At 42.9% G+C, this 26,315-nt stretch overlaps 1 protein-coding gene across 4 annotated transcripts in view; it reads left to right on the forward strand.

Annotated features, from left to right (window-relative positions):
• Positions 1 to 26,315, forward strand: part of DNAJC13 (DnaJ heat shock protein family (Hsp40) member C13) — a 172,081-nt gene that overhangs the window by 115,490 nt on the left and 30,276 nt on the right. For all 4 annotated transcript variants that reach the window (XR_012320069.1, XM_073678100.1, XM_073678097.1 and 1 more), the window contains 16 exons: positions 6,528 to 6,590; positions 6,702 to 6,803; positions 7,324 to 7,428; positions 7,584 to 7,786; positions 8,213 to 8,297; positions 8,546 to 8,700; positions 10,240 to 10,285; positions 11,031 to 11,185; positions 11,360 to 11,561; positions 11,664 to 11,779; positions 12,856 to 12,934; positions 16,542 to 16,677; positions 19,601 to 19,782; positions 20,023 to 20,097; positions 22,349 to 22,468; positions 26,125 to 26,304. Coding sequence is in view for 3 of the 4 variants with exons in the window: in XM_073678100.1 (XP_073534201.1) it covers positions 6,528 to 6,590; positions 6,702 to 6,803; positions 7,324 to 7,428; positions 7,584 to 7,786; positions 8,213 to 8,297; positions 8,546 to 8,700; positions 10,240 to 10,285; positions 11,031 to 11,185; positions 11,360 to 11,561; positions 11,664 to 11,779; positions 12,856 to 12,934; positions 16,542 to 16,677; positions 19,601 to 19,782; positions 20,023 to 20,097; positions 22,349 to 22,468; positions 26,125 to 26,304 (2,004 nt within the window). In the remaining variant the exon portion in view is untranslated. The remainder of the gene's footprint in view (positions 1 to 6,527; positions 6,591 to 6,701; positions 6,804 to 7,323; positions 7,429 to 7,583; positions 7,787 to 8,212; positions 8,298 to 8,545; positions 8,701 to 10,239; positions 10,286 to 11,030; positions 11,186 to 11,359; positions 11,562 to 11,663; positions 11,780 to 12,855; positions 12,935 to 16,541; positions 16,678 to 19,600; positions 19,783 to 20,022; positions 20,098 to 22,348; positions 22,469 to 26,124; positions 26,305 to 26,315) is intronic.

The following is a 26,315-nucleotide window of genomic DNA, read 5'->3' on the forward strand; positions in this document are numbered from 1 at the left end:
GCTTGCCAAAGAAAAGGACTTTTGGAAAATGATGGACACTGGGACATGACCCTCAGTGAAGCAGCAGCCACACAAATCCCAAAGCGACTAAGACACCTCTTTGCTATTATTCCTGTAGCATTTCAAATTCTCTTGAGATTTGGACAAAGTACAAAACTGATCTCAGTGAAGACACCCTCATGCAGATTAGAAGGGAAAATCCTCAGCAACTCATCAACTTCACTGAGAAAATGTTCAATGAAACTTTAATGCTCCTTGAAGATCAGTGCATAGCAATGTCAGGAAAAGCCTTACAGTTGCTTGGTTTGCCTGCTCCAATAAGAAATCCTGAAGGTATCCAAATGTGCAGGGAGATTTTCCTAGAAACAAACTACAATATTGATGAACTGACAGCATTTGTGTCTCAGAACAAGCCAATATTGGTACCAGATCAAAGGGACGCCTAAAACTACATTTTAAGTTTCAGTGAAACCAACAAAGGGTGGGATTGTCTTCCTTGATGCTCCAGGTGGAACAGGAAAGACATTTGTAATCAACTTGCTCCTGGCAAAATTTCGACAACAAAAAAAGATTGCACTTGCAGTGGCATCTTCTGGAATTGCAGCTACGCTTTTAAAAGGTGGCAGGACAGCACATTCGACATTCAAACTACCACTTAACCTGTCTCATAGTGACAGCCCCGTGTGTAATATTGCCAAGGGATCAGGACTGGTCAAATTGCTTCAAAAATGCAGTGCCATCATTTGGGATGAATGCACCATGTCACACAAAAGAGCTCTGGAAGCAGTGGACAGACTGCCGCAAGACCTGCGTAGCAAAAAATATATCATGGGAGGAGTAGTTGTTGCTTTGGCAGTTGACTTCCACCAAACACTACCTGTTATTCCAAGATCAACCCCTGCAGACGAACTGAATGCCTGTCTCAATGCATCCTACCTTTTGGAGAAAAGTAAAGAAAATGTCACTGAACACAAACATGAGGGTCTACATGACAGGCGATGTTTCTGCTGGACTGTTTTCGAGCCAGTTGTTGACTATTGGAGATGGCAAGGAACCAGTAAACTCAACCACTGGACAGATCACCTTCCCAAGCAACTTTTGTTGCATTGTGACTTCCATTGAGGAGTTGAAAGCAAAGGTTTTTCCAAACATTCAACTCCACTTCAAAAATTTTGGCTGACTGTGTGAAAGGGCTATTCTAGCTCCCAAAAATGACTGTGTCAACAAGACATCTTCAAATTCTAAATCTCCTTCCAGGTGTGTGCACAACCTACAAGTCAGTGGATACAGTAATAGACCCTGCTCAAGCATTATTTTATCCAACTGAGTTCCTCAATTCCTTGGAGCCACAAGGACTTCCTCCTCACAACCTCTTAATACAACCTGGAGCACCTATTCTGCTATTGAGAAATTTGGATCCACCAAAGCTGTGTAATGGAACAAGACTCTTGATTAAGAACCTATTTCCACATGTAATTGAGGCAACCATTTTGACAGGATGTGCCACAGGAGAAGATGTTTTCATTCCAACAATTCCTCTCATTCCATCTGATTTGCCTTTTGATTTTAAACGCCTCCAGTTTCCTGTTCGACTGGCATTTGCTATGTCCATCAACAAGGCTCAGGGACAGTCCTTGAAGGTAGTTGGAATCGATTTACAATCTCCATGCTTTTCTCATGGTCAACTTTATGTGGTCTGTTCAAGAGTTGGAACCCTGGTATATATGCCCCCCATCCTGATGTATATGAACTCCATCCTATTATGCATGGCTCCCCCCCTCATCCTCTTATGCATGGCTCCCCCCCTCATCCTCTTATGCATGGCCACCCCTCATCCTCTTATGCATGGCCACCCCTCATCCTCTTATGCATGGCCACCCCTCATCCTCTTATGCATGGCCACCCCTCATCCTCTTATGCATGGCCACCCCTCATCCTCTTATGCATGGCCACCCCTCATCCTCTTATGCATGGCCACCCCTCATCCTCTTATGCATGGCCACCCCTCATCCTCTTATGCATGGCCACCCCTCATCCTCGTATGCATGGCCACCCCTCATCCTCGTATGCATGGCCACCCCTCATCCTCGTATGCATGGCCACCCCTCATCCTCGTATGCATGGCCACCCCTCATCCTCGTATGCATGGCCACCCCTCATCCTCGTATGCATGTGACGCGCCCCCTGGGCCGTGTGTGCACGCGTGTGGGTTACCCGGAGCCGGGTCTCTGGGGGTTGTAGTCTCCGTGGCGGCGACCCTGTCCCGTGGCTCGGTGGTCAAACCAGTGGCAGTCTTTTATATGTTTCAGGTTAATGTCCGACTACGCCACCCGTGGATTGCGGTCAGGGTGTACCGCCGCTGCGAGGCAGACCTCTGAGGCTGGTGTTGTGTGCGCAGCAGAGGATGGGACAACTCCCCACGGGAGGAGTATAGCCTCAGGGCAGCGAGTGTGGATGATGGGAGTGATGGTGCATCGGTGTAGCAGGAACGACTCAGAGTCTTTGCAGTGCAGTACAGGGTCTTTACTGATGATGATAAGGCAGACCCTCCCGGGAGTACTGGCTAGCATAAGAGGCATGGTCAGTCTGTGAACAAACAGGAGTTCTCCTGGCCAGGTGGAGTTGTAGGCCTCCCCGTCTGTCTGCACTCTTCCTGGCTACCTTGCTGTAAGCGGGTGGAAGTAGCCCACGTCCCTGAGTGTACCGTGTAGTGCTCACCCGTATGGCTGGTGACTTGGGGCCTTCTGATAGCCTCCGCTCCTCGATGGCGTTGCTGGTCCCTTGCTCGTGACTGAGCCTTTGGGATTCTTTGGCCAGAGGACCTGGAATCCCCTGCCGGCTGGTTTCTGCTGCTGGACTTAGAGATCCTCACAGCCTCGGACTCCGTTGTCCGGTCGTAGTGTCTTCAGCCAGGACGAGCAATATCTGCTTCCAGTCCCTGGCACTCAGCTCCTGCTCCTACAGAGCTCCTAGCTGTTTCTTGCCCTGTGTCTGGAACTGCTCTCAGGACGAGACTCAACTCTGTCTCAGTCTCTGACTCTGGAGCTTCACTCCGCAGCTTCACTGAACTAACCCCGCCCCAGATCCAGTTTATATAGGGCAGGTTCCTCCCCTATCTTGTCTGGGACAGGAGGTGTTGCATGTTCAAGGGCTCCTGACCAGGGAACCTCACACTTGCTCCCAGATGTGATATTTCTATCACTGTGGCAACCAGACCCCTGGGGTGCCACACATGGCCACCCCTCATCCTCGTATGCATGCGCCCCACCTCATCCTCTTATGCATGCGCCCCACCTCATCCTCTTATGCATGCGGCCCACCTCATCCTCGTATGCATGCGCCCCACCTCATCCTCGTATGCATGATGCGCCCCACCTCATCCTCGTATGCATGATGCGCCCCACCTCATCCTCGTATGCATGATGCGCCCCACCTCATCCTCGTATGCATGATGCGCCCCACCTCATCCTCGTATGCATGATGCGCCCCACCTCATCCTCGTATGCATGATGCGCCCCACCTCATCCTCGTATGCATGATGCGCCCCACCTCATCCTCGTATGCATGATGCGCCCCACCTCATCCTCGTATGCATGATGCGCCCCACCTCATCCTCGTATGCATGATGCGCCCCACCTCATCCTCGTATGCATGATGCGCCCCACCTCATCCTCGTATGCATGATGCGCCCCACCTCATCCTCGTATGCATGATGCGCCCCACCTCATCCTCGTATGCATGATGCGCCCCACCTCATCCTCGTATGCATGATGCGCCCCACCTCATCCTCGTATGCATGATGCGCCCCACCTCATCCTCGTATGCATGATGCGCCCCACCTCATCCTCGTATGCATGATGCGCCCCACCTCATCCTCGTATGCATGATGCGCCCCACCTCATCCTCGTATGCATGATGCGCCCCACCTCATCCTCGTATGCATGATGCGCCCCACCTCATCCTCGTATGCATGATGCGCCCCACCTCATCCTCGTATGCATGATGCGCCCCACCTCATCCTCGTATGCATGATGCGCCCCACCTCATCCTCGTATGCATGATGCGCCCCACCTCATCCTCGTATGCATGATGCGCCCCACCTCATCCTCGTATGCATGATGCGCCCCACCTCATCCTCGTATGCATGATGCGCCCCACCTCATCCTCGTATGCATGATGCGCCCCACCTCATCCTCGTATGCATGATGCGCCCCACCTCATCCTCGTATGCATGATGCGCCCCACCTCATCCTCGTATGCATGATGCGCCCCACCTCATCCTCGTATGCATGATGCGCCCCACCTCATCCTCGTATGCATGATGCGCCCCACCTCATCCTCGTATGCATGATGCGCCCCACCTCATCCTCGTATGCATGATGCGCCCCACCTCATCCTCGTATGCATGATGCGCCCCACCTCATCCTCGTATGCATGATGCGCCCCACCTCATCCTCGTATGCATGATGCGCCCCACCTCATCCTCGTATGCATGATGCGCCCCACCTCATCCTCGTATGCATGATGCGCCCCACCTCATCCTCGTATGCATGATGCGCCCCACCTCATCCTCGTATGCATGATGCGCCCCACCTCATCCTCGTATGCATGATGCGCCCCACCTCATCCTCGTATGCATGATGCGCCCCACCTCATCCTCGTATGCATGATGCGCCCCACCTCATCCTCGTATGCATGATGCGCCCCACCTCATCCTCGTATGCATGATGCGCCCCACCTCATCCTCGTATGCATGATGCGCCCCACCTCATCCTCGTATGCATGATGCGCCCCACCTCATCCTCGTATGCATGATGCGCCCCACCTCATCCTCGTATGCATGATGCGCCCCACCTCATCCTCGTATGCATGATGCGCCCCACCTCATCCTCGTATGCATGATGCGCCCCACCTCATCCTCGTATGCATGATGCGCCCCACCTCATCCTCGTATGCATGATGCGCCCCACCTCATCCTCGTATGCATGATGCGCCCCACCTCATCCTCGTATGCATGATGCGCCCCACCTCATCCTCGTATGCATGATGCGCCCCACCTCATCCTCGTATGCATGATGCGCCCCACCTCATCCTCGTATGCATGATGCGCCCCACCTCATCCTCGTATGCATGATGCGCCCCACCTCATCCTCGTATGCATGATGCGCCCCACCTCATCCTCGTATGCATGATGCGCCCCACCTCATCCTCGTATGCATGATGCGCCCCACCTCATCCTCGTATGCATGATGCGCCCCCCCTCATCCTCATATGCATGGGACCCCCCCCCCCCCCCCCCCCCTCATCCTGGTATACATGCCCCCCTCATATATAGTGAATTATAGAGAGGATGCATTTACGGTGCAGAATATCGAAGTTAAAAGTTCGATATAGAAATTAAAATGAAGGGGTCTTGAGCACAGGTCTAGTAGAGATTTTGATGCAATATGTTTGAATGTAGCACAGGTAAAATCTGGAGTTTAGATGATTTTTTTTTTCCCCACTGCAGGAATTCGTGAATCATGCAGAGGAACACCAGACTAAGGCCACGGCCCCACTATCAGTATTTGGTTAGTATTCGGTCAGTATTTTTTCTCAGGAATGGGAGCCAAAACCAGGAGTGGGTGATAAATGCAGAATTGGTGACTTGTTTCTATTATACCTTTTCTCTGATTGTTCCTCACCTGGTTTTGGCTCCCACTCCTGAGAAAAAATACTGACCATATACTGATAGTGGGGCCATGGCCTACTAAATCGCCTAGATCAGAGGTCTCAAACACGCGGCCCACAGGCACCTGAGCCCCTGTAATGATTGCGGCCTGGTCCTGAGGGCCGCCGAAGTCAGTAATTCTTTTCAGTTGAATGGACCATTACTACAAGATGGGGACCAGGATGGGCACATTACTACAAGATGGGGACCAGGATGGGCACATTACTACAAGATGGGGACCGGGATGGGGACCAAGATGGGGCACATTACTACAAGATGGGGACCAAGATGGGGCACATTACTACCAGAGGGGGACCAAGATGGGGCACATTACTACCAGAGGGGGACCAAGATGGGGCACATTACTACCAGAGGGGGACCAAGATGGGGCACATTACTACCAGAGGGGGACCAAGATGGGGCACATTACTATAAGAAGTTGGTCAGAATTACTATATGGTGCAAATTGTAAGAAAAAAAGCACTATATGTGGCCAATTAAGGGACACAAAAAGGAAATAAAAATTATAAAAACTGTAAACTTGTAAAAACTATAAAACTGTACCATGGCCCATAAAATGAATGCCATGTAAAAGAGTAAAATAAAGCAAAAAAATGTTCAAAAAATGATCCAAAAGGTGTATATAAAAAACAATGTTATCATTAAAAATTTTTATATCCTCTTGCAAAGAATGCGGCCCTTCAAATTCACATTTTTTCTATGTGCGGCCCATATACTTAGCCGAGTTTGAGACCCCTGGCCTAGATCCTCTGTGACCAGTCTTTTCACAGGGTTTTGTCTCGCTTCTCTTTTTCAGTGCACTGACAGACTGGAGAGGGACAGGCTCATCTTATTTTTAAACAAGCTGATTCTTAATAAGGTGGGTAGCACGGATGTTGCGTGGTATCTGCAATAAATCTTACAACTTGGTATATTGTTTTTTTGGTTTGCACTGTAGAGTAAATGCAGTGAATAATATTACGTTTTCTAGAAAAATGTGAAAGATGTTATGGACTCCAATGGAGTTAGGATCCTGGTTGATCTTCTTACCTTAGCGCATCTTCACACCAGCAGAGCCACGGTTCCACTTCAGGTGAGTTGGACTGAGAAGCTTTCTATAATTTGTAGCCTTTGTGAAACTTGTATAAATATCACACTGAATTGTTTAGAATCTGCTCATAAAATGTAAAAAAGTGACTATTTAGTATTGCAGCTCATCCCCAGTCATGTGTATGGAGCTGAGCTGCAATAGCACAGCGTGGACAAGGGTGGGGCTGTTCCTTACCTCAGACCATATCTTTACTAGTGATGAGCGAGTATGTTCTGTTAACCCTTTCGGCGAGCATGCTCGCCAAGTATCTTCAGCGTGCTCGGGTGTTATGTTTTAGTCGTTCTGTGTGCATGATTTGCAACTGTTTGACAGCTTTAATACATGTGAGGAATGCCAATTTTGAGCTAATGCTGTCAGGTTTTATTTTTTGGTCTATATATTTTGTGTATCTATTCACTGCTTGTGCATTCGCCAGCTCATTTGTATTAATAGTTAGAATTCAAAAGTATTTTTGGGTGAAATATACAGGTCTGCAAAATTGTATCTCTAATTTCTTTACTAGAGCAACGTCATTGAAGCATCTCCTGATATGAAGAGGGAGAGCGAGAAGGAATGGTATTTTGGCAATGCTGACAAGGAGAGGAGTGGTCCCTACAGCTTTGTGGAGGTAAACTTGCAGCTGATTTACAAGTGAACGCTTTATTGGTCATAATGTTCATGTTTTACATACATGTTTAGTTTTTTTCAACTAAAATGATCTATAAAGTAATAAGTAATTGTATTGGTATCAATCTGAATTTCATGGTTTTTTTTCTGTGATAGATGCAGGAGTTCTGGGCCAATGGGGTGTTAAGCCCCAAAACTCGCTGTTGGGCCCAGGGTATGGATGGCTGGCGCCCACTGCAAGTCATTCCCCAATTAAAGTGGTGTTTGCTTGCAAGTGGACAAGCTGTTCTGAATGAAACCGACTTGGCCACCCTTATCTTAAATATGCTTATAACCATGTGTGGATACTTTCCCAGCAGGTAAGTAGTGTTTTTTACATGCGTTCTAGTTTAAATTCCAACTTACGTCATTATTCACACCAGAAAGTCTAATGCTGATTTATAATGCTGTCAGTTTTGGGCAATAAACCCACCGTCATGCCTGGCCTGCTTCCATAATTTGGGCTCATAAATATGCCTAGATCTTGTTAATGCAGCCAATTTAGCAATGGCAACCTGTTGAGCACCCACCTCCCCCTAATTTTCTTCTGTCTAAATGAAATGTTTTACCTAGCAGAGTAGCCATGCAAATGGCATGACCACAGCATATTAGTCTCAATTAATTTGTCATTTTGGTTAATAGTAAATTTGTGGCATAAGTACAGGGCCACTGTAGAATATGCATGATTTAATATTCGCAGCCGTTATCAGTGATTGATTACTTCAATTAGCTTTGTTTTACCCTAGGGACCAAGACAATGCCATTATTAGACCGCTTCCTAAAATCAAAAGATTGCTGTCTGATAACACTTGCCTTCCTCATATCACACAGGTCAGTATCTTTCATTACTGATGATCAGACCCCTAGTTACGTTTTTCTTTTTGCGCTGAATTCTCCCCATCCAACTTTTTTTCCCTCTATTTTATTTTATACATGAAATATCAAATAATGAAAAAAGGTTTAGAAATTGTTCACTCTAAAAGTTTTTTTCACCGTCCATTGAAACGTTTCCCCTCAGGCCACTGCTGTGGTGTATCTGCTTTGGCTGAATGCAGTTGTGTTTCCATTTTATTCCTCAGCTTTTGCTGACGTTTGACCCCATCCTGGTAGAGAAGGTTTCCATATTGCTCTATCACATCATGCAAGACAACCCACAGCTGCCTCGTTTCTATCTCACTGGAGTATTCTTCTTTATAATGATGTACACTGGTTCCAACGTGCTTCCTATCGCCAGGTAAGGAGTCACTGAGCAATTGCTACATCGACCAGATGTGCAAACTTTGTCTTCACTCAATATGGTCATCAGGCTAGTTTGAGAATCTGCATTTACACTGGGCGATAGAACTAGAGTTCCTAGAGACGACTGTTTCCCGATTATCAACTTGTTTGAAAACTGGCTGCCAATCACCTGACAAACGAGCAAAATGCGTGTTCGTCAGGTGAAATGATTTTTAAGCATGCGCTTGTTCGTCAGGTGAAATTATTTTGAAATATGCTTAAAAATCCTTGTTCTCGCCAGCACATCGTCCTGTGAAAGCAATACTATATGCAACCAGAACGATCGTATTAATGATCATTCTGTGCACATGGATGCCCAGTCTGCCTTCATAAACAGACTATTAAACGACAGTCTTTTAGCTTACAGGCAGCCAATCAATAATCATTTAATGGCCACTGGTAGTAAATTTCAACCCTAAATTTGACCAGATTAGCCAAATTTAACCTAAGTTACCTTACCCATGATTTATTTTATTTTTTTGTTGAGTGTTCAGAATTTATTTTACTATTGCTGTGTGGTCTTATTAGTTGTATGTACCTTTTCTTTCTATAGCGGAGTACATTTTGTTATATTTTAATTGCTTATTTTTCCATGGAGTCTCTTCTTCGCAATGTCCTTGCACCTCTAAGCTCCCCTTATACATTACACTAATGTCGTCTGAACTTGCCGATATCGACTGGTTCAGTCGACAGTCTAATGTGTATGGGGGCGCAGGCCAGTTTGTTGGCGAAATTATTGATCCAACAAGTCCGATTTTGGACTTCCAATTGTATTGTCTCCCATAGGTATGCCGTGCCCAGACATGTCTGGAGACTGTTCTCTCATAGCGAGCGCCGGATCGATTGGCCAAATGAGTGTTCCTATGTATGGCAGCTGACAGACAAGCGATTGGCTTTTTTTTTTTTTTTTTTTAAAGTTACAATAGAGCAAAAGTAGGAAAGTTCTGCATGCTAGAGCAGGGACTTAGGCCTCAATTCATCAAAATCGGCGATTTTCTTGCCAGTTTTGATGAAGGGGTGTGTAGGATGTCAGAAGCTCCTGATTCACTTGCACACCTCTTAATTAATCAGGAGCCTCCGAAAAGTGGCATGCTCCTTGCCACAAATCCTACTCCATTCCCAGACTGGAGTAAGATTTCTGGCGTAGGGAATACCATAGCTTGTCATGACTCGGTGGTGTTAAGCCCCCGCCGCGCCTCTGTCCTTCCCCAGCTATACCCATTGTGGTGGAACTGGGAGAAACCAGTGTGAAAATGGCAAAAGCTGCCAAAATGTTTCAATAAGTCTGAGTTGTGTCAAAAGTTTACTTTTCAAAGCAATTTATGCCAGAATTCTGGGGAAATTGCTTTGATGAATCGGGGCTTCAGTTGGTAGAAAAAAAAATATTGGGCAGATTATATAATCAAGTAAAGAATGAATCAAGGTTTGTAATGACATATTATGTAAAATATTATGTTGGAAAACCTGCATTTGCGTTTCTTCTTTTTTATTTTAGATTTCTCAAGTACACTCATAGTAAACAAGCCTTCAGATCAGAAGAGGTATGGACACTGTCTAGAAATACTAAAATCTGTAATTAAAGGGACCCTGTCAGGTCCTATACTACCATCAGCCTCCAGAAATAGGTTTAATCTGCAGGTTGATAGCGTTATGAAGGTGTCCAGTCACTGTATTGAAAGTGCAGTACCCAGGAGAAAATGAGCATTATTTCTCCCGGTAGCCGCTGACTTTGTCATACAGGTGTGCCTGGAGCAATTAGTCACCGCTCGCTATACTGTGAGTGGTGGCTATAAGCACGCGCCAGCACTGATTGACAGCAGGCTTGGCAGGGCATCAGTACAGAACCGGCTGTCAGTTAGTGCCGGGGCGTGCTTGTATTCGCCGGTCGCAGTGCTATGAGCGGTGACTGTAATTTCTCCAGGCACGCCTGCATGACTGAAACTGGTCCCATTTTTGGGATCTTGTCTGACACCAGAACTAGGCTTTGAAGTGCCCCATTTAAATGGTGCGATAGCCCCGCATGCATGCCATTGCTCCATTTATTGTTTATGGGACTTCCGGCAATGTCTAGTACAGTCCTATAGACAGTGAACTTAAATGGTGATGAAAACCTTGCCTTCTCTCCATTCAGCAGGGTACTTCAGAGCCACATTCTGTGGATTAGTGAGGCTCCTGGCAATTAGCAAGTATTCTCACTATTCCTGTGGATGGGTGAAACTTATGAGACAACTTATTTAAGATAATAAAACTACATTTCACAGGCATTGTAATAATAATGTGTTTCAGAGCAAAGGAACAGACATCTTTCAACGGAGCATTCTTGGTCACATTCTTCCTGAAGCTATGGTATGCTATCTTGAAAATTATGAGCCAGAAAGGTTTTCAGAGATTTTTCTTGGAGAGTTTGATACCCCAGAAGCTATTTGGAGCAGTGAAATGAGGTATGTATCACTTTAAAGACCAGAAATATTTTCACACTTCTATTCTGATGATTTAGCACTTGTTGGTCTCCTTTGGCATAAAGTTGCCAGACCAATGACTCCAACAAATTGAAAAAACCCAGCAACCAAATATCCACACTCTGTTAATACTGTTGGCCTGTTGATGATTTCCAGGCGTCTCATGATTGAGAAGATTGCTGCCCACTTAGCAGACTTCAGCCCACGACTCCAGAGTAACACCAGAGCTCTTTACCAGTACTGCCCCATCCCAGTCATCAACTATCCCCAACTGGAGAATGAGCTTTTCTGCAACATCTACTACCTGAAACATTTCTGTGACACCTTAAGATTTCCAAACTGGCCTATTAAGGATCCGGTAAGTGACAAACACCTTAGCAGGAAACAAATTGTAAAAGACCATGTGTCTGTATGACACATGTATCTAGAGAATATTAGTTGTCTTTTTTTCACTTGTCAGGTGAAACTTCTGAAGGACACTTTAGATGCATGGAAAAGAGAAGTAGAGAAAAAGCCTCCAAGTATGTCTATTGATGATGCTTATGAAGTTCTTGGTCTTCCTAAGGGACAAGGCGTGTAAGTTCAAGAATATTATTCCCACAAGTTAGTGTAATAAAAAAAAATCTATTGTCCATTCTTGTCTACAGCCAGATGCTGAAAGAGAAAACTACACCTACACCTCTTATAAAAATAGTAATAATCTATCTACCAATGGGAATATCCAGTTGGATGGTTTTGCCACTTTAATACATTTATCACTGAATCAAAGCACAGATGATCATTTTAAGATTCTTCTGGTCTGACTACTGGGACTTCCATTAATTTTAGGAACAGGGGTCCCGAAGTCCCTGTTGTGAGTGCAGTGGTGGTGTGCATGCTTGACTGATACTTTGTTTATTTTCATGAGACTGATGGGAGATTGCTGTCCATCAACCCCATTGAAGTGAATGGAGTTGTGGTCATGCATGACCGGACTTGGGCCCCCAATCTACTAATTGGTGAGGATCCCAGTGATCAGATCCCCAATATTCACACATTTATTTTTTATTATGCTTGCTTCTCTTGCACCAACATTTTCCACAGTGTTTTACTGACGTTATCATCACTCAGACAATGGGGCTCACAATCAAAATTCCCTATCAGTATGTCTTTGGAGTGTGGGAGGAAACCGGAGAACCCGGAGGAAACCCAAACAATCATGGGGAGAACATGCAAACTCCTTGCAGATGTTGTCCTTGGTGGGATTTGACTCCAGGACCCCAGTGCTGCAAAGCAACAATACTAACCACTGAGCAGAGATATACCTTTATTCAACTTGTATAACTCCCCCTGCCTATTAACTGTGTAGTTTTCTCTGAAGGAGCTGTACTTTAACCTTTTGGATATACGTTTGGCTTTGACTAAATTGTTTTTCGTTGCTCTCCTTTCTCCTTACTATTCATTGTATTTGAGTTTTTTGCTGGAGAATTGGCTCAGATGTTGCATGTGCAGATTTGGATTTGATGAAATAAGGAAAGCTATTTACAGATCAAAAGATCTCTGAAATATATCCTTCATTCTGTTAAGCAGCTTGAATCTCTGAGGCGCTATGCCCTCTGTGATTTAGTACTGTGTACATCTGAAATTCATATGTTTTTTTTTTTGTGTTTAAGGCAAGAAGAGAGTAAGATACGGAAAGCCTACTTCAGACTTGCTCAGAAATACCATCCAGACAAGAATCCTGATGGAAGGGTTTGTATTTATTGTTTTTGTTTTTTTTTAATAACAGTCTTAAAGGCATTGTCCACTACTTGACAAACCCTTAATAATTCCACTTCCATCATAAAATTAAAACACTTGATACTTACCACCTGGACTGGCATAATTCCTTCGATCTCGCTGTCCCCCAGGGGTCACGTGACACATCGCCTTTCCAAGATGCTTGCTAACACACATCTTGTAAATATGTTCATCAGTCTCCAGGAGGAATAACTGAGGAAAAGGCACGAGCTGTACGACATGATGCTCTAGAATTGTTATTTTATTGGAAATGCACTTATTTACTGAAACAGGCATGTCATTAGAGCTGCCTAGTCCTATAATTAGTCTGGTGATCCGTCCTGAGTAGGGATGGGTGGACAGAGTTCTGGAACTTTTGAAAAAGTTTGGTTCTGGTACCAGAACAGTACCCAAACTTCCACCTGAACCCGAACCACATTGAGAATAATGGAGACTTGAACTTTGGGTTCGCTCAGTCCTGAGTATAGGAAAGTCTAAGCATTGAAAAGGAGAAACCCATTGAAAAAAAAAATGTCACAAGACAAGATCTTGATACAGTTACACAATATGGTTTGTAGCCTGATTAGACATGTCATATTGGACCCCATGGATGATGTCTGTACATAGAAATAATGGCACTATACAAGTGAGATAAATTGGACATTTGCTTGACCCTTCTATGCCATGTCAATAATGTCTGCCTAAGCCAGTTCTGATTGTTTGTTGGGTCATTGGATTTGAAGGCCAACAATTAAAAGCCAACAATTAACAATTAAAAGCTGAAGATTAAAGGGAATCTGCCAGGAGCTTTAGGTTCAGCAATTTATTTTATTTTGCTATGTAATTGAGGCTGCAAGTGCTTTGAGAGCTGCCGGTTTCAGGCTATTACATAGATCCGCCACATTATTCCCCATCTAGAGCCTACCTAATCTTGAATGACATCTGTTGAATAATACTACGAACACTGATGTAGTGGCGTCAAAAAAATCACTCAATAATGCCAACGAAGAGGTGCTAGGTGAAGAAGAATCTGCTGCAATTGCTGGAAATCACTATTTTGCCAATTAGCAAGCAAAATCCCAATATCCTACCACTATTTAAGTTATAATATAAAACTTAGCCTTAAATCCAGTATTTATTGTAAGGTCCAAAAAGTAAAAAATGAGTAATCAGGAATTCTCTGTCTAACATACGGTAATTGAGTAGTTGTACTGTCCCGTCATACAGAGTGATAGGTTGCAACCATACACTATAAATGCAGGTGTCTGCAGGTCACCTTGGTTGATCATCCCACACCTCAGATAACACTCACAATAAGGCTATGTGCTCACGATGCAGAAATGCTCAGGATTTTTTCCTGAGCGTTTCTGCATCTCCCTGGCAGAAAAAACACATGCGGATTGTACATGCGTTTTTCCTGCCAGGGACAAGCGGATGTGAAGCGGTCTTCACTTGCATTTCCGCATGCGGGTTGTCAAGCGCTTTCCAAGTGATTTTAGCATCACTTGGAAAGTGCTTGACAACTTGGTCACACTATATAAATCCATGCAAACGGCATGGATTTATATAGTGTGACCGTAAAGAATGTTTAAAAATAAAAAAATAAATCTATACTTACCTTCTCATGGCCCCCAGAGTCTTGCTTCGCTCCATCCTGGCTTGTCGGCAGCTTGCCGTGTACTACACTGAAGGACCTGCCGTCACATGACTATGACGTCAGCGTAGGTCCTTCAGTCCACCGCGATCTGCCGGCAAGCGAAGACAAGCGCATCGGGGGCCATCAGAAGGTAAGTATAATATTTATTTTTTATTTTATTCTTTTTTTTTTTTACAGATACTATGGTACCTGGGTCCGGAGGAGAGTCTCCTGTTCTCCACACCCGGGTACCATCGACACATTGAAACGCATGGAATCCGCATGTACAGATCCAGTGATGCTGAATCCAAGCGATTCAATGCAAGTCAATGGCGGCGAAAACGCCGCGCTTCTGCAAAATAATTGGTAGTGCTGCTTTTTTTCCGCAATGATAATCCGCAGCGTAAATTTCCGCAGCATGTGCACAGCACATGCGGATTATCATTTGGGGACATGGCAGGCCTTCTACCATGCGTTTTTTAAGCGTTTCTGCAGCGTTTTTACCGCTGCGGAAACCCTTAAAAAACGCATCGTGGGCACACAGCCTTAGGCTGTAAAATCTTGAAACACAGCGGTGACACCGTCATTTGCCCCATTTTCCCTGATGAGCTGGTGTTCTACCAACAAAACATGTCCTGATGGACAGAATATTAGTCAGAATCTAGGGCTTCTCTAATAATAATAATGATTAGTTAGCTTATTGTGCATTGTATATGATTGTACAGAACTATTCAATTATGTTTGATTTAAATTTTAGTCCTAATCCCTATTTTTTACCTTTTTTTGGTATGAATACTGGAAAAAAGGTTAAGGGTCTAAGTCATCAAAGCTTTCACGTCAGACGTCTGGTGTAAAAGCTGTGAAAAGTCACAATTTAGACTCCACTCCACTTAGCTACTCCTAAATTTTGCTTGAACAATCTTGATAGATTGAGCCCTAAGGTTTAGTCTATAAGTTATATAGTGGTGTGCAAAATTGTCTTTTTGTTTGCCAACAGGCAAAATAGTGCTTTGTATAGGTTTATTAACCCTCCACACACTAGGGGCATTTTTGAGTTATTAATTGCTGGGAGTCGGCCCACTCTCGGTGCACTTGCAGCCTCATTTACATAAATATCCTTGGTTGATTTCCTCAACGGAAGAAAACCCATTTGTGGCCATGAAGGTACGTTTGAATTTGTCTTTTTTTTCTATCATATCCAGCAAATGTCTCGTTTAGAGGCCTTAAAGGGAATGTGCCATCAAATTTTTTTTTATTTTTAGAATTGAAAAAATTTAGAATATTAATGTTTTTTTCTTTTTTATATATACATATTAACTTTTTTTTAATGGTATAAAGCATGAAATATAATTTAAAACAATTTGACGTGTTCTACTTTTAAACACTAGGAGGAGCAGCTGATGAAATTTGTCATGGAAATCTAGTGTACTGCTAGCTCGCTTTACGACTGTAGTAAATACGGACACGTTCTGCAGCCACGGTGTCTCCAGCGTCCTGGGGCTGCTGTATTTGAGGGGTGTAAGTGTCATGGTCCGATACTGACACACCAGAAAGCGAAAATGGCAGCCCCCAGCAGCTGCAGAAAAAAAAAAATATAATGTTAATACAGTACATTTAATTTTCTCTTAAAAATAATTGATTATACAGTCAATAATTATTACGGAAATAAAAATCACGGCACATTTCCTTGAAACCTCTTGGCAGGTTCCCTTTAAATGTCTTGTATTCTTGCCTTTGTACAGTATGCATTGTAGACCTGGACCTGCTGGATAAAGTCTGAACTATTGAACTATGTATATGGGTTATGAGCTTGTATAAAATTCTAACAATATATTATTTCTATATATTTTTATTTTTAGATTCCCGCAGTGAATGTTCTATGGACGTTTTGCAGGGATTAATTTCTTGTACAATATTTGATGCCATCTTTACCTTCTTTCCTAGGATATGTTTGAGAAAGTGAACAAGGCATATGAGTTTCTGTGTACCAAGTCAACAAAGGTTGTGGATGGGCCAGATCCAGAAAATATCATTCTGATTCTTAAAACTCAGAGCATCCTGTTCAATCGTCACAAAGAAGGTAATATATATTTTACGTTTGTAGATGTTGTGAGTGAATGTTATAATGCCCAAGAGCTCCTCTTTCCCGGTATCTATTTACTCGTCAGTATAAGCGTCAACTCTGCTGTCCTCTAATTCCACATAGCTGGAAGATTTTTTTAACAATATGATCACCTTTGCAAACCATTTTATTTAAATAAAATGGAATTATCTGCTTGAGTTCGTTTGTCAGTGGTTTTTCCTATTTATCTTGTTCTGATGCGGAGTTACAGCTCGTTTGTACTTGTGATGTGTTGTGAGACAAGGTCCTTAATGTCCACTGAATGAGCTGCACAAATGTAGACAGAACATATGTGCTTTATGGCAGTTTTTGATCTAGAAATTTGCAGCAAGTCAGTTGCTTGTCTGAATTGAGCTCAAATTTCTTTCAAATTTTCCCTATTGAATTCATTGGAGTAAAAGACGTCCGCAATCAAATCCTAATGTTGCCGATTACTTTCCCATGTGCAGCTAAATCCTTGGGTGCGGATTATTGTTTAAATAAACTAATAATCATTTTAGCAATCCCCTCACGCTCTCATGGCAATTTTTGCTTGATCACCCATCGGCCTATACTATATATCCTGTACTCCATAGATACAGTATGTCATATAGACACTTGATCGCTGCATTGCTCCCATGTGTCTTCTCAGAACTGTCCAGGTCAAGGCAAGAGTCACCAGGAGATTAAGGTGATTATACTGAGGGTTTTCTTCTAGAATACATGACAAAAAATACCCTGCATAATTTGGTGCAGATTTTCCCACTCAAATCTGTCCTAATATATCTATGCACTAAAGAAAAAGAGAAAAAAATGGCTTACTGAAAGTTAGTGTTGACTTTTTTTTTTTCTTGTTAACTAGAGGTACATTATTATTAGGTACTACTATTTATACCTGTTTATACCTGTTAAAGGGCCCTTTCAGCTAAAAAAAAAAAAAAAATTGCTATTTGCCTGCAGATATAGAGGTAATCTGCAGGTAAATAATATTTCAATTATGCCTGAGTAGATTACTGGAACAGCAGTTATAGGGAAAATACTAAGTTTTATTCTCACTGCAGCTGCTCGCTTCCTGTCATTGGGACAAAACAGGGAGCTTTTACAGTCACTCGTCACTACACACTGACCGTCTCTACGCTGTCAGTCAAGGTGCGGGGGGAATATATTAAGCAGTGACTCTCACACCTCCCTGCACTGCCCCGATGACTGGAAGCAAGCGGCTACAGGAAGTATAGAAAGAGGATTTTTGTACTTGCCTTAAAATCCCTTTCTCGTAGCCTCCATTTGGGCACACAAGAAACCATGGTTGTATGCTGCTACTACCAGGAGGCTGACACTAACAATTAAAACCTTAAACCAAAAAAAGTCAGCTGCTCCTCGGCAGGCTAAACCCGCCTACTGACAATAAGCTATTCAGTTGGTGAGAAGAGCAGTAAGGGAAATAGAAAAAAATTTCAAACACGCCCAACAGGACAATAAGAATAGGGCGGGTGCTGTGTCTTCCAATGAAGGTAATGAGAAACAAAGGGATGTAATGGTAAGTCAACAAATCCTCTTTTCTCGGGCGCGTCATCAGGAGACACAGGAGAAACCAAACCATGGGACATCTCAAAGGTAACAAAAATATATGAATGTGTAAGGCAAATCCTTCAGGTAGTCACACAAATGATTGCTTGATGCACCTTTCTGCCCACATCTGCCGAAGCAAAGGTGTGAACTTAGTTGAATTTTGAGAAAGTGTGGATGACAGTCCAAGTAGCAGCCTTACAAAGCTGCAAAGTCGAAGTCTGACAGTGGACATCTCAGGAAGCCCTCACTGCCTGGTTGGAGTGAGCCTTCACACCTGGCGGGGGCGCTTTGTTCTTGGCTTTAGAAGCTTTCAGAGTGGTAGACCGAATCCAGCGAGCAATGGTAGCCTTGGAGGCAGAGAGGCCTTGATGAGGTCCTTCTGGAATGACCAACAGAGAATCTAAACATCTGAAGGTAGCAGTCACCTTCATGTAGTGATGCACACCTCTGACCAGGTGTAAACTGTGTAAGCATTTCTCCGCTGGATTAGAAGGACAACAGAGTGAAGGATAAAATGATCTCTTCATTAAAATGCAAGGAAGGAATGAAGGTACTGGAGGCAAAACCACCTTGTCTTGGTACCTGAACGCCTACTGGGTTAGGAGAAGTAAAGTTCTTGCTGTCCAGACGAGTGGGGATATGGCCTGACCCCTGGCAGACAAATGCTTTCAGTCTTTTAGGTCTGGACCACAGAGTGGCCTGTCTCTTTCTGTTTCCCTATCTGGAGAAGACATTAGAAGAAGAATAGAAAATAATATTAAACTCCATTGGCAGAAACTGGTGTGTAGACTCCAGACCCGTGTCTGCCTTCTATGTGACCCAAAGCTAAACCGATCAGCTTATTGCCAGTAGGTGGATGCAGCCTGCTGAGGAGGGCTGACGGTTTTTCTTTAAGGTCGTAATTCTCAGTGTCTGCCTCCTGGTGGCAGCAGCGTACATTCATGATTTCTAGTGACCCCAATGAAGCATCCAAAAAACGTCCTTTCTCGCTTTTATTAATATTGTGTATTTAGACAGTTTCTGTAACTTATCTGACAAGGGGGCATGGTCTCACTGAAAATGTGTGGTTTTCATTAAAAGGACATTTCCTAACATGCAATATTATGCACCAAAATTCTGTCACAAATTTCAGGCACTAAGTAAGCTAATAGGTGGTGTTAAGTCTAAGGATGCGCCAAACAGCATGAAAGACTGGTAAATCTGGTGCAATCCAACTGTGTGGTCAGTTTGCCCTGCCTGACAAGTGGACACTATTGATGAATATTCCTCTACTTTGTGTATGATCTACACAGAACGGTGAAGCAAGTTTGTACTTACTATTTTTTTTTATTAGATCTTCAGCCATACAAGTACGCCGGCTACCCGATGCTCATCAGAACCATTACCATGGAGACCTCCGATGATCATCTTTTCTCCAAGCTTTCCCTCCTCCCTGCTGCCACTGAATTGGCATTTCATACTGTGAATTGCTCAGCACTTAATGCAGAGGAACTGAGAAGAGAAAATGGAATAGAGGTACCTAGTTCTCTCTTAGCGCCTACATTAGAGACCTTCCAAATCCGCTTTTCCGTTACTATAAAATGGCATTAGAGATTTGTAATGAAAGTCCTTCCTGGCCCTCTGCCTACAGCCACCTGCATAATCCTCTTACAGTCTAAGCCCTGATCATACTCTTGTTAATGACCTTATTACATGAGTTACTGCTCATTAAACTTTTTGTTTTTCACTATAAACCAAGTCTCTAATTTGTTTTAGGTTCTACAAGAAGCTTTCTCTCGCTGTGTCTCAGTGTTAACTGGGTCAAGTAAGCCAGAAGACATGCCTGTGCAGGTACACTATCAAGTAACAGATATTCTGGGCAGACCTTGGAGGGGAAGCTTGTCTCTTCATGTTTAGTCAATTTTTATCATCTAATGCATGCCAATTTTCAAATTTTTATTACTTATATTGAGCAAATCCTAAAATCTCACAGTTTTCACACTGGAAGTCTGTTGCAGAGTTCCTCCTTTTTCTCCATTTAAACTTGGGGCAACTCTCACCTTCCACTGCCAGAAATACCAATAAACTATCCAAGGCACTGGAGTGATTGCTCAAGTAGATAATTTATCAATAGTGTCAAATATCAGACAAATATATATACGGTGACGTTTCGATCAGACAGACTGTCAAGCCGAAGTGAAAAAATACAGCATATATTTATTTACATGTGTTTTCTCAATTTGGCTTAACAAAAAACGTCTGTGGCCGAAACATTGCCATTTATGTTTGCCTGATATGTGACACAATTAAAAGGAATCTGTCAGCAGGTTTTTGCTATGTAAACTGAGGAGAGCATGAGGTAGGGTTTAAAACGCTGAACTCAAGGATGTATCACATGTCAAGCTGCTTGGTGTTGTTGAGTTAGACTAAATGTTTCATTACCTTATCATTAACATTGCTGTGACTAGCTGGCTGCGTACTTGCAAGTCTGACTCTACCGTCTTTTGCAATAACCACCTCACTGTCTATAGACTTTGTATATACAGAGCCTGGTGTGGGCGGGGTTAGGTTTCTCAGCTCTGCTTCATTCTAAATTTAAAAGCTCTGATTGTGAGAGAACAGCTGCACCCTGTAATCTAAGTGACACATCGTTGGATTCAGGGTCTCATTACCTAAATCATGCTGCTCTCAGATGAGGTAGTAAAAATCTTCTCACAGATTCCCTTTAGCAAAGTTTCTACTTGATGAATTACTCTGGTGCCCTGGTTATGTTTTTTGAGTTTTTACTTTGACCTACGAGCCTTCACAGTAAGCCAACACTTGTTGTTTCTAGAGATGACTACACCTTTAGGATTGCCACGAAATATATCCCCTATTACAGAACTGGAAGCAGATAACACAGGATCCACCACTTTCTCACCTGCCCTGCATAGTGAATGCTGCACAGGTTACAGAGCATGGCCACAAAACTTGCCCATTGAAGTCAGGGAGTCCTCTTAAGACTATTGCTTTCATATGTCCATGTCATAAATATATACAACAGTTAAGAGATGCTGCAAATCTCTTAAGTGTTGTAGACATTTAGGGGCTGCTTACCAGGAAAAATGGCTCTGCATATAGACACATAATTTAGGCTGTGTGCCCACGATGCATTTTTTAAGCGTTTCTGCAGCGGCAGAAACGCTTAAAATACGCATGGTAGAAGGCCTGCCATGTTCCCCAATGATAATCCGCATGTGCTGTGCACATGCTGCGGAAATATCTGCTGCTGGTTATCATTGCGGAAAAAAAGCAGCACTACAAATTATTTTGCGAAAGCGCTGCGTTTTCGCCGCCATTGACTTGCATTGAATCGCTTGGAATCCGTATCACTGCATCTGTACATGCGGAATCCAAGCGTTTCAATGTGAGGATGGTACCTGTAAAAAAAAAAAAAAAAAGAATAAAATAAATATTATACTTACCTTCTGATGGCCCGCGGTGCGCTTGTCTTCGTTTGCCTGCAGATCGCGGTGGACTGAAGGACCTGCGGTGACATCATTTAGTCATGTGACGGCAGGTCCTTCAGTGTACCGCGAGCTGCCTGCAAGCCAGGACGGAGCGAATAAAGACTGCGGGGGCCATCAGAAGGTAAGTATAGATTTATTTTTTGACATTCTTTCAGTCACACTATATAAATCCATGCTGTTTGCATGGATTTATATAGTGTGACCAAGTTGTCAAGCACTTTCCAATTGATGCTAAAATCGCTTGGAAGGCGCTTGACAACGCGCATGCGGAAATGCATGTGAAGAACGCTTCACATCCGCTTGTCCCTGGCAGGAAAAACGCATGCACAATCCACATGCACAATCCGCATGCGTTTTTTTCTGCCAGGGAGATGCAGAACCGCTCAGGAAAAAATCCGGAGCATTTCTGCATCGTGAGCACATAGCCTTAGGTTCAGTTATTATGTTTTACTTATCGGATCACTGGTTTCAATGAAAACGAGAAAAATATGCTCTCACGGTGGCAAAATAAATGTCTTCTGTTTCTTATATTAAGCCACCTCAAATATTATTCACGCTGTCCTATGAGAGTATTAATGATTTTTTTGTTTCAGGTTTGTGGACATGTATGCAAGTGTTACAGTGTAGCAGCTCAGTTTGAGGAGTGCAGAGAGAAGATCATAGAGATGCCAAATATTATTAAAGATCTCTGCAGAGTATTGTATTATGGCAAGGTAAGAGTTGTGCCCATTTACCTATACTGTGTGGCTGTATTTAGGATATTCTATGGCTAAGTATAAGCTAGTCATAGATTTTTATATATTTAAGAATGTGAAGGTTGACTTTTTAGTAGCTTTTTTTCATAGATTTTATCTTGCTCCGTAAACTTATTTGGTGATGCATCATATTTTAAAGGATGTCATAAAACAGACTAAAGATAAAGAGAGTTCTCTTTACCCCTGTGTAAATAATTTTCATGTAATGAAAAATGTAGCTCTGTCATCAGACTATGGAGCTCTATGTAACGGCAGCATTGTATGGGGACAGGTTAATTTTTTATTTCTGGGTTGTATTCAGATATATTGGTCCAACTGCTTTGTGTTCTGGCTCATAAAGTGTGCTAAGAAGGTATTGCTCTGTGACGTTTATACACTTTACAGGGTTTGTCTTTTTGAGACATTTCCTTTAAGTCTATCACCCCAATTTTTTTCATTAACAAATAGTTGGCTTTTCTTTAACAACACTTTGTGCTGTACCAATGTTTTTTCCGTGCACAGTATTGTAGTATTGTGCGGTGTAGATCGCCATAACCGCTACAGTGGCAACCAAAAGTTTTGCAATTTTTTTGTGTGTTTACTTCTGTCTGGTTGTTGTGATGCCATTTTCTTGGTGATTGTAGTAAACTGGAAGCAAATGGTTGTCAGAACGAAAATTGTGTTTGACATTGTTTTATCCTTTTGTGTTAGTTTTAAACATTTGCTGGGCCAAATGTTGTGCACATTTTGTCAGAGGTAATCGAAATTTTGAAAAATTTGTGTAAAAATTATATTTTTTTAATGTATGTTTTTAGGTTAAAACATGGCAAAGACAGCCAAATTTATCACCAGATTTTAGGAAGCTTATTAGTCTGAGAGTGAAGTCAGGCAAAAGCCAAAAAAAGCTAGCTATGGAATTCAACTGTTCTCAGAGTCAAGTGTCACTTACACACGTGGTCAAAATTGTTGGTACCCCTCGTTTAATGAAAGAAAAACCCACAATGGTAACAGAAATAATTCGAATCTGACAAAAGTAATAAATTTAAAATCTATGAAAATGAACAAATGAAAGTCAGACATTGCTTTTCAACCCTGCTTCCACAGAATTTTAAAAAAATTAAACTCATGAAATAGGCCTGGACAGAACTGATGGTACTCTTAACTTAATATTTTGTTGAACAACCTTTTGAGGCAATCACTGCAGTCAAACGATTCCTGTAACTGTCAATGAGACTTCTGAACCTCTCGACAGGTATTTTGGCCCACTCCTCATGAGCAAACTGCTCCAGTTGACTCGTGTTTGAAGGTTGCTTTCTGACACTGGGCAGCACATTTCTTTCTAGAATCCCTTGATAGTCTTGAGATTTCATTGTACCCTGCACAGATTCAAGACACCCTGTGCCAGATGCAGCGAAGCCGTCCCAGAACATAACAGAGCCTCCTCCATGTTTCACAGTAGGGACAGTGTTCTTTTCTTGATATGCTTCATTTTTCCATCTGTGAACATAGAGCTGATGTGCCTTGCCAAAAACTTCGATTTTTGTCTCATCTGTCCATAGGACATTCTCCCAGAAGCTTTGTGGCTTGTTAACATGTAGTTTGTCAGATTCCAGTCTGGCTTTTTTATGATTTTTTTTTCAACAATTGTGTTCTCCTTGGTCATCTCCCATGAAGTCCACTTTGGATCAAACGACGACGGATGGTGCGATCTGACACTGATGTTCCTTGAGCTTGAAGTTCACTTTTAATCTCTTTAGAAGTTTTCCTGGGCTCTTTTGTTACCATTCGTATTATCCGTCTCTTTGATTAGTCATCAATTTTCCTCCTGCGGCCACGTTCAGGGAGGTTGGCTACAGTCCTATGCAACTGTAGTCACAGGAACATCAAGCTGCTTGGAGATGGTCTTTTAACGTTTACCTTTTAACATGCTTGTCTATAATTTTCTTTCTAATCTCTGAGACAACTCTTTCCTTTGCTTCCTCTGGTCCATGTTGAGTGTGGTACACACCATGTCACCAAACAGCACAGTGAGTATCTGTAGCCCTATATACAGGCCCCCTGACTGATTACAAGATTGTAGACACCTGTGATACGAATTAGTAGACACAACTTGATTTAACATGTCCCTTTTGTTACATTATTTTCAGGTGTACCATCATTTCTGTCCAGGCCTATTTCATGAGTTTAATTTTTTTTTATTTTTAATTCTGTGGAAGCAGGGTTGAAAAGCAATGTCTGACTTTCATTTGTTCATTTTCATAGATTTTTAAGATATTCTTACTTTTGTCAGATTCAAGTTATTTCTGTTACCATTGTGGGTTTTTCTTCCATTAAACGAGGGGTACCAACAATTTTAACCACTTGTGTATATTGAAGAAAGAAAAAAAGGTTATGGAACAGCTGACAAACCTAGAAGTGGATGACCACGGAAAACGTCCTCCAGATTTGATCACATTATTAAGAAAAAGTCAGTATCTGATGTCCATAAAAGTGCTGTACAGATTTCGCATGACGTGAAAGAAGAATATGGGGTCAAAGTGAGTCGCCAAACTGTGATGTGACGGCTTAGAGCAGTAGGGTTGAATGCACGAGTTCCGGTCAAGAAGCCTTTCATCTCTGCAAAGAACCAGAACGTCCGACTTGAGTTTGCCAAAGAACACAGCCAATGGAAAGAGACAGATTGGTCTGAGGTGTTGTGGTCGGATGAATCCAAGTTCAATTTGTTTGTTAGTGACGGCAAGCACTATATACACCGCCCAATTGGAAAATGTAGTGATGTAAGGTACCAAACACATACAGTGAAACGTGGTGGCAAGGTCATTGTTCGGGGCTGCTTTTCTGGATCTGTCATTGTCCCTCTGCATAGGATTGATGGAAATATGAATGCTACAATGTACAAGGATACTGGAGAATGTAATGCTGCCACATGGTAAAACCAAAGTAGGCAGGAGATGGAAATTTCAGCAAGACAATGATCCTAAGCACACATCCAATTTAGTCAAAAATTGGTTAGCAAAGAAAAATGTTCACCTGTTGCACTGGCCAAGCCCAGCACCTGATTTATACCCTATAGACCACCTTTGGGATGAGAGAGGGCGACGAGTTGGGGCCTGTACCCATAGCAATACAGATGAATTGTTTGCAGATTTGTAAATGGAATGGAGCAAGATCCCTCAAGATGTCTTGAATACGCTAGCGGCTTCAATGCCCCGTCAGTGCGGTGCAGTAATTAAAGCAAGAGGTTATGCTACAAAATACTAAGTTATGGCATTGTAAACTATGAATTACTCTCTATGTTGTGATCAATAAATAGTATATGCAAAACTATTGGCAGTCCGTTTTCTTTAATTAAATGATCATACCTATATTCAAAAGCATTATGGTTAAAATTGAGGTCTTGCATGATGACAAATTACATGCACTTTCAATTCATCAACCGGGAAATGGCATCACAACAATCATAAGAAATCACACTTTAAAAAAAAAAAAAAAAAACTTTTGGTCGCCACTATATGTAAATACCATTCAGACTTCTGTTCAGCCCAATATTTGATAATGAATAAGAGAATTCTAGTGTAAACAATGCCTGTTGGAGTTTAGTGTTCTTAACGAATTCAACTTGTGTTTGTTCACAGAAAGTCCAGAGACTGGCATCTCTGGCCGTGGAGTGCGTCAGCTCCTTTGCAGTTGATTTCTTTCTGCAAACTCATTTGTTCCATGCAGGGATATTGTGGCACCTGCTTATTTACCCCTTTAACTATGACTTCACATTGGAAGAGAGTGGCATTCAGAAGAATGAAGATACAAATCAACAGGTATGTGCACA

This window comes from Phyllobates terribilis, unplaced genomic scaffold, assembly GCF_046119375.1.
Source record: "Phyllobates terribilis strain yellow unplaced genomic scaffold, ASM4611937v1 Scaffold_4__5_contigs__length_816908805, whole genome shotgun sequence".
Taxonomy (NCBI): Eukaryota; Metazoa; Chordata; class Amphibia; order Anura; family Dendrobatidae; genus Phyllobates; species Phyllobates terribilis.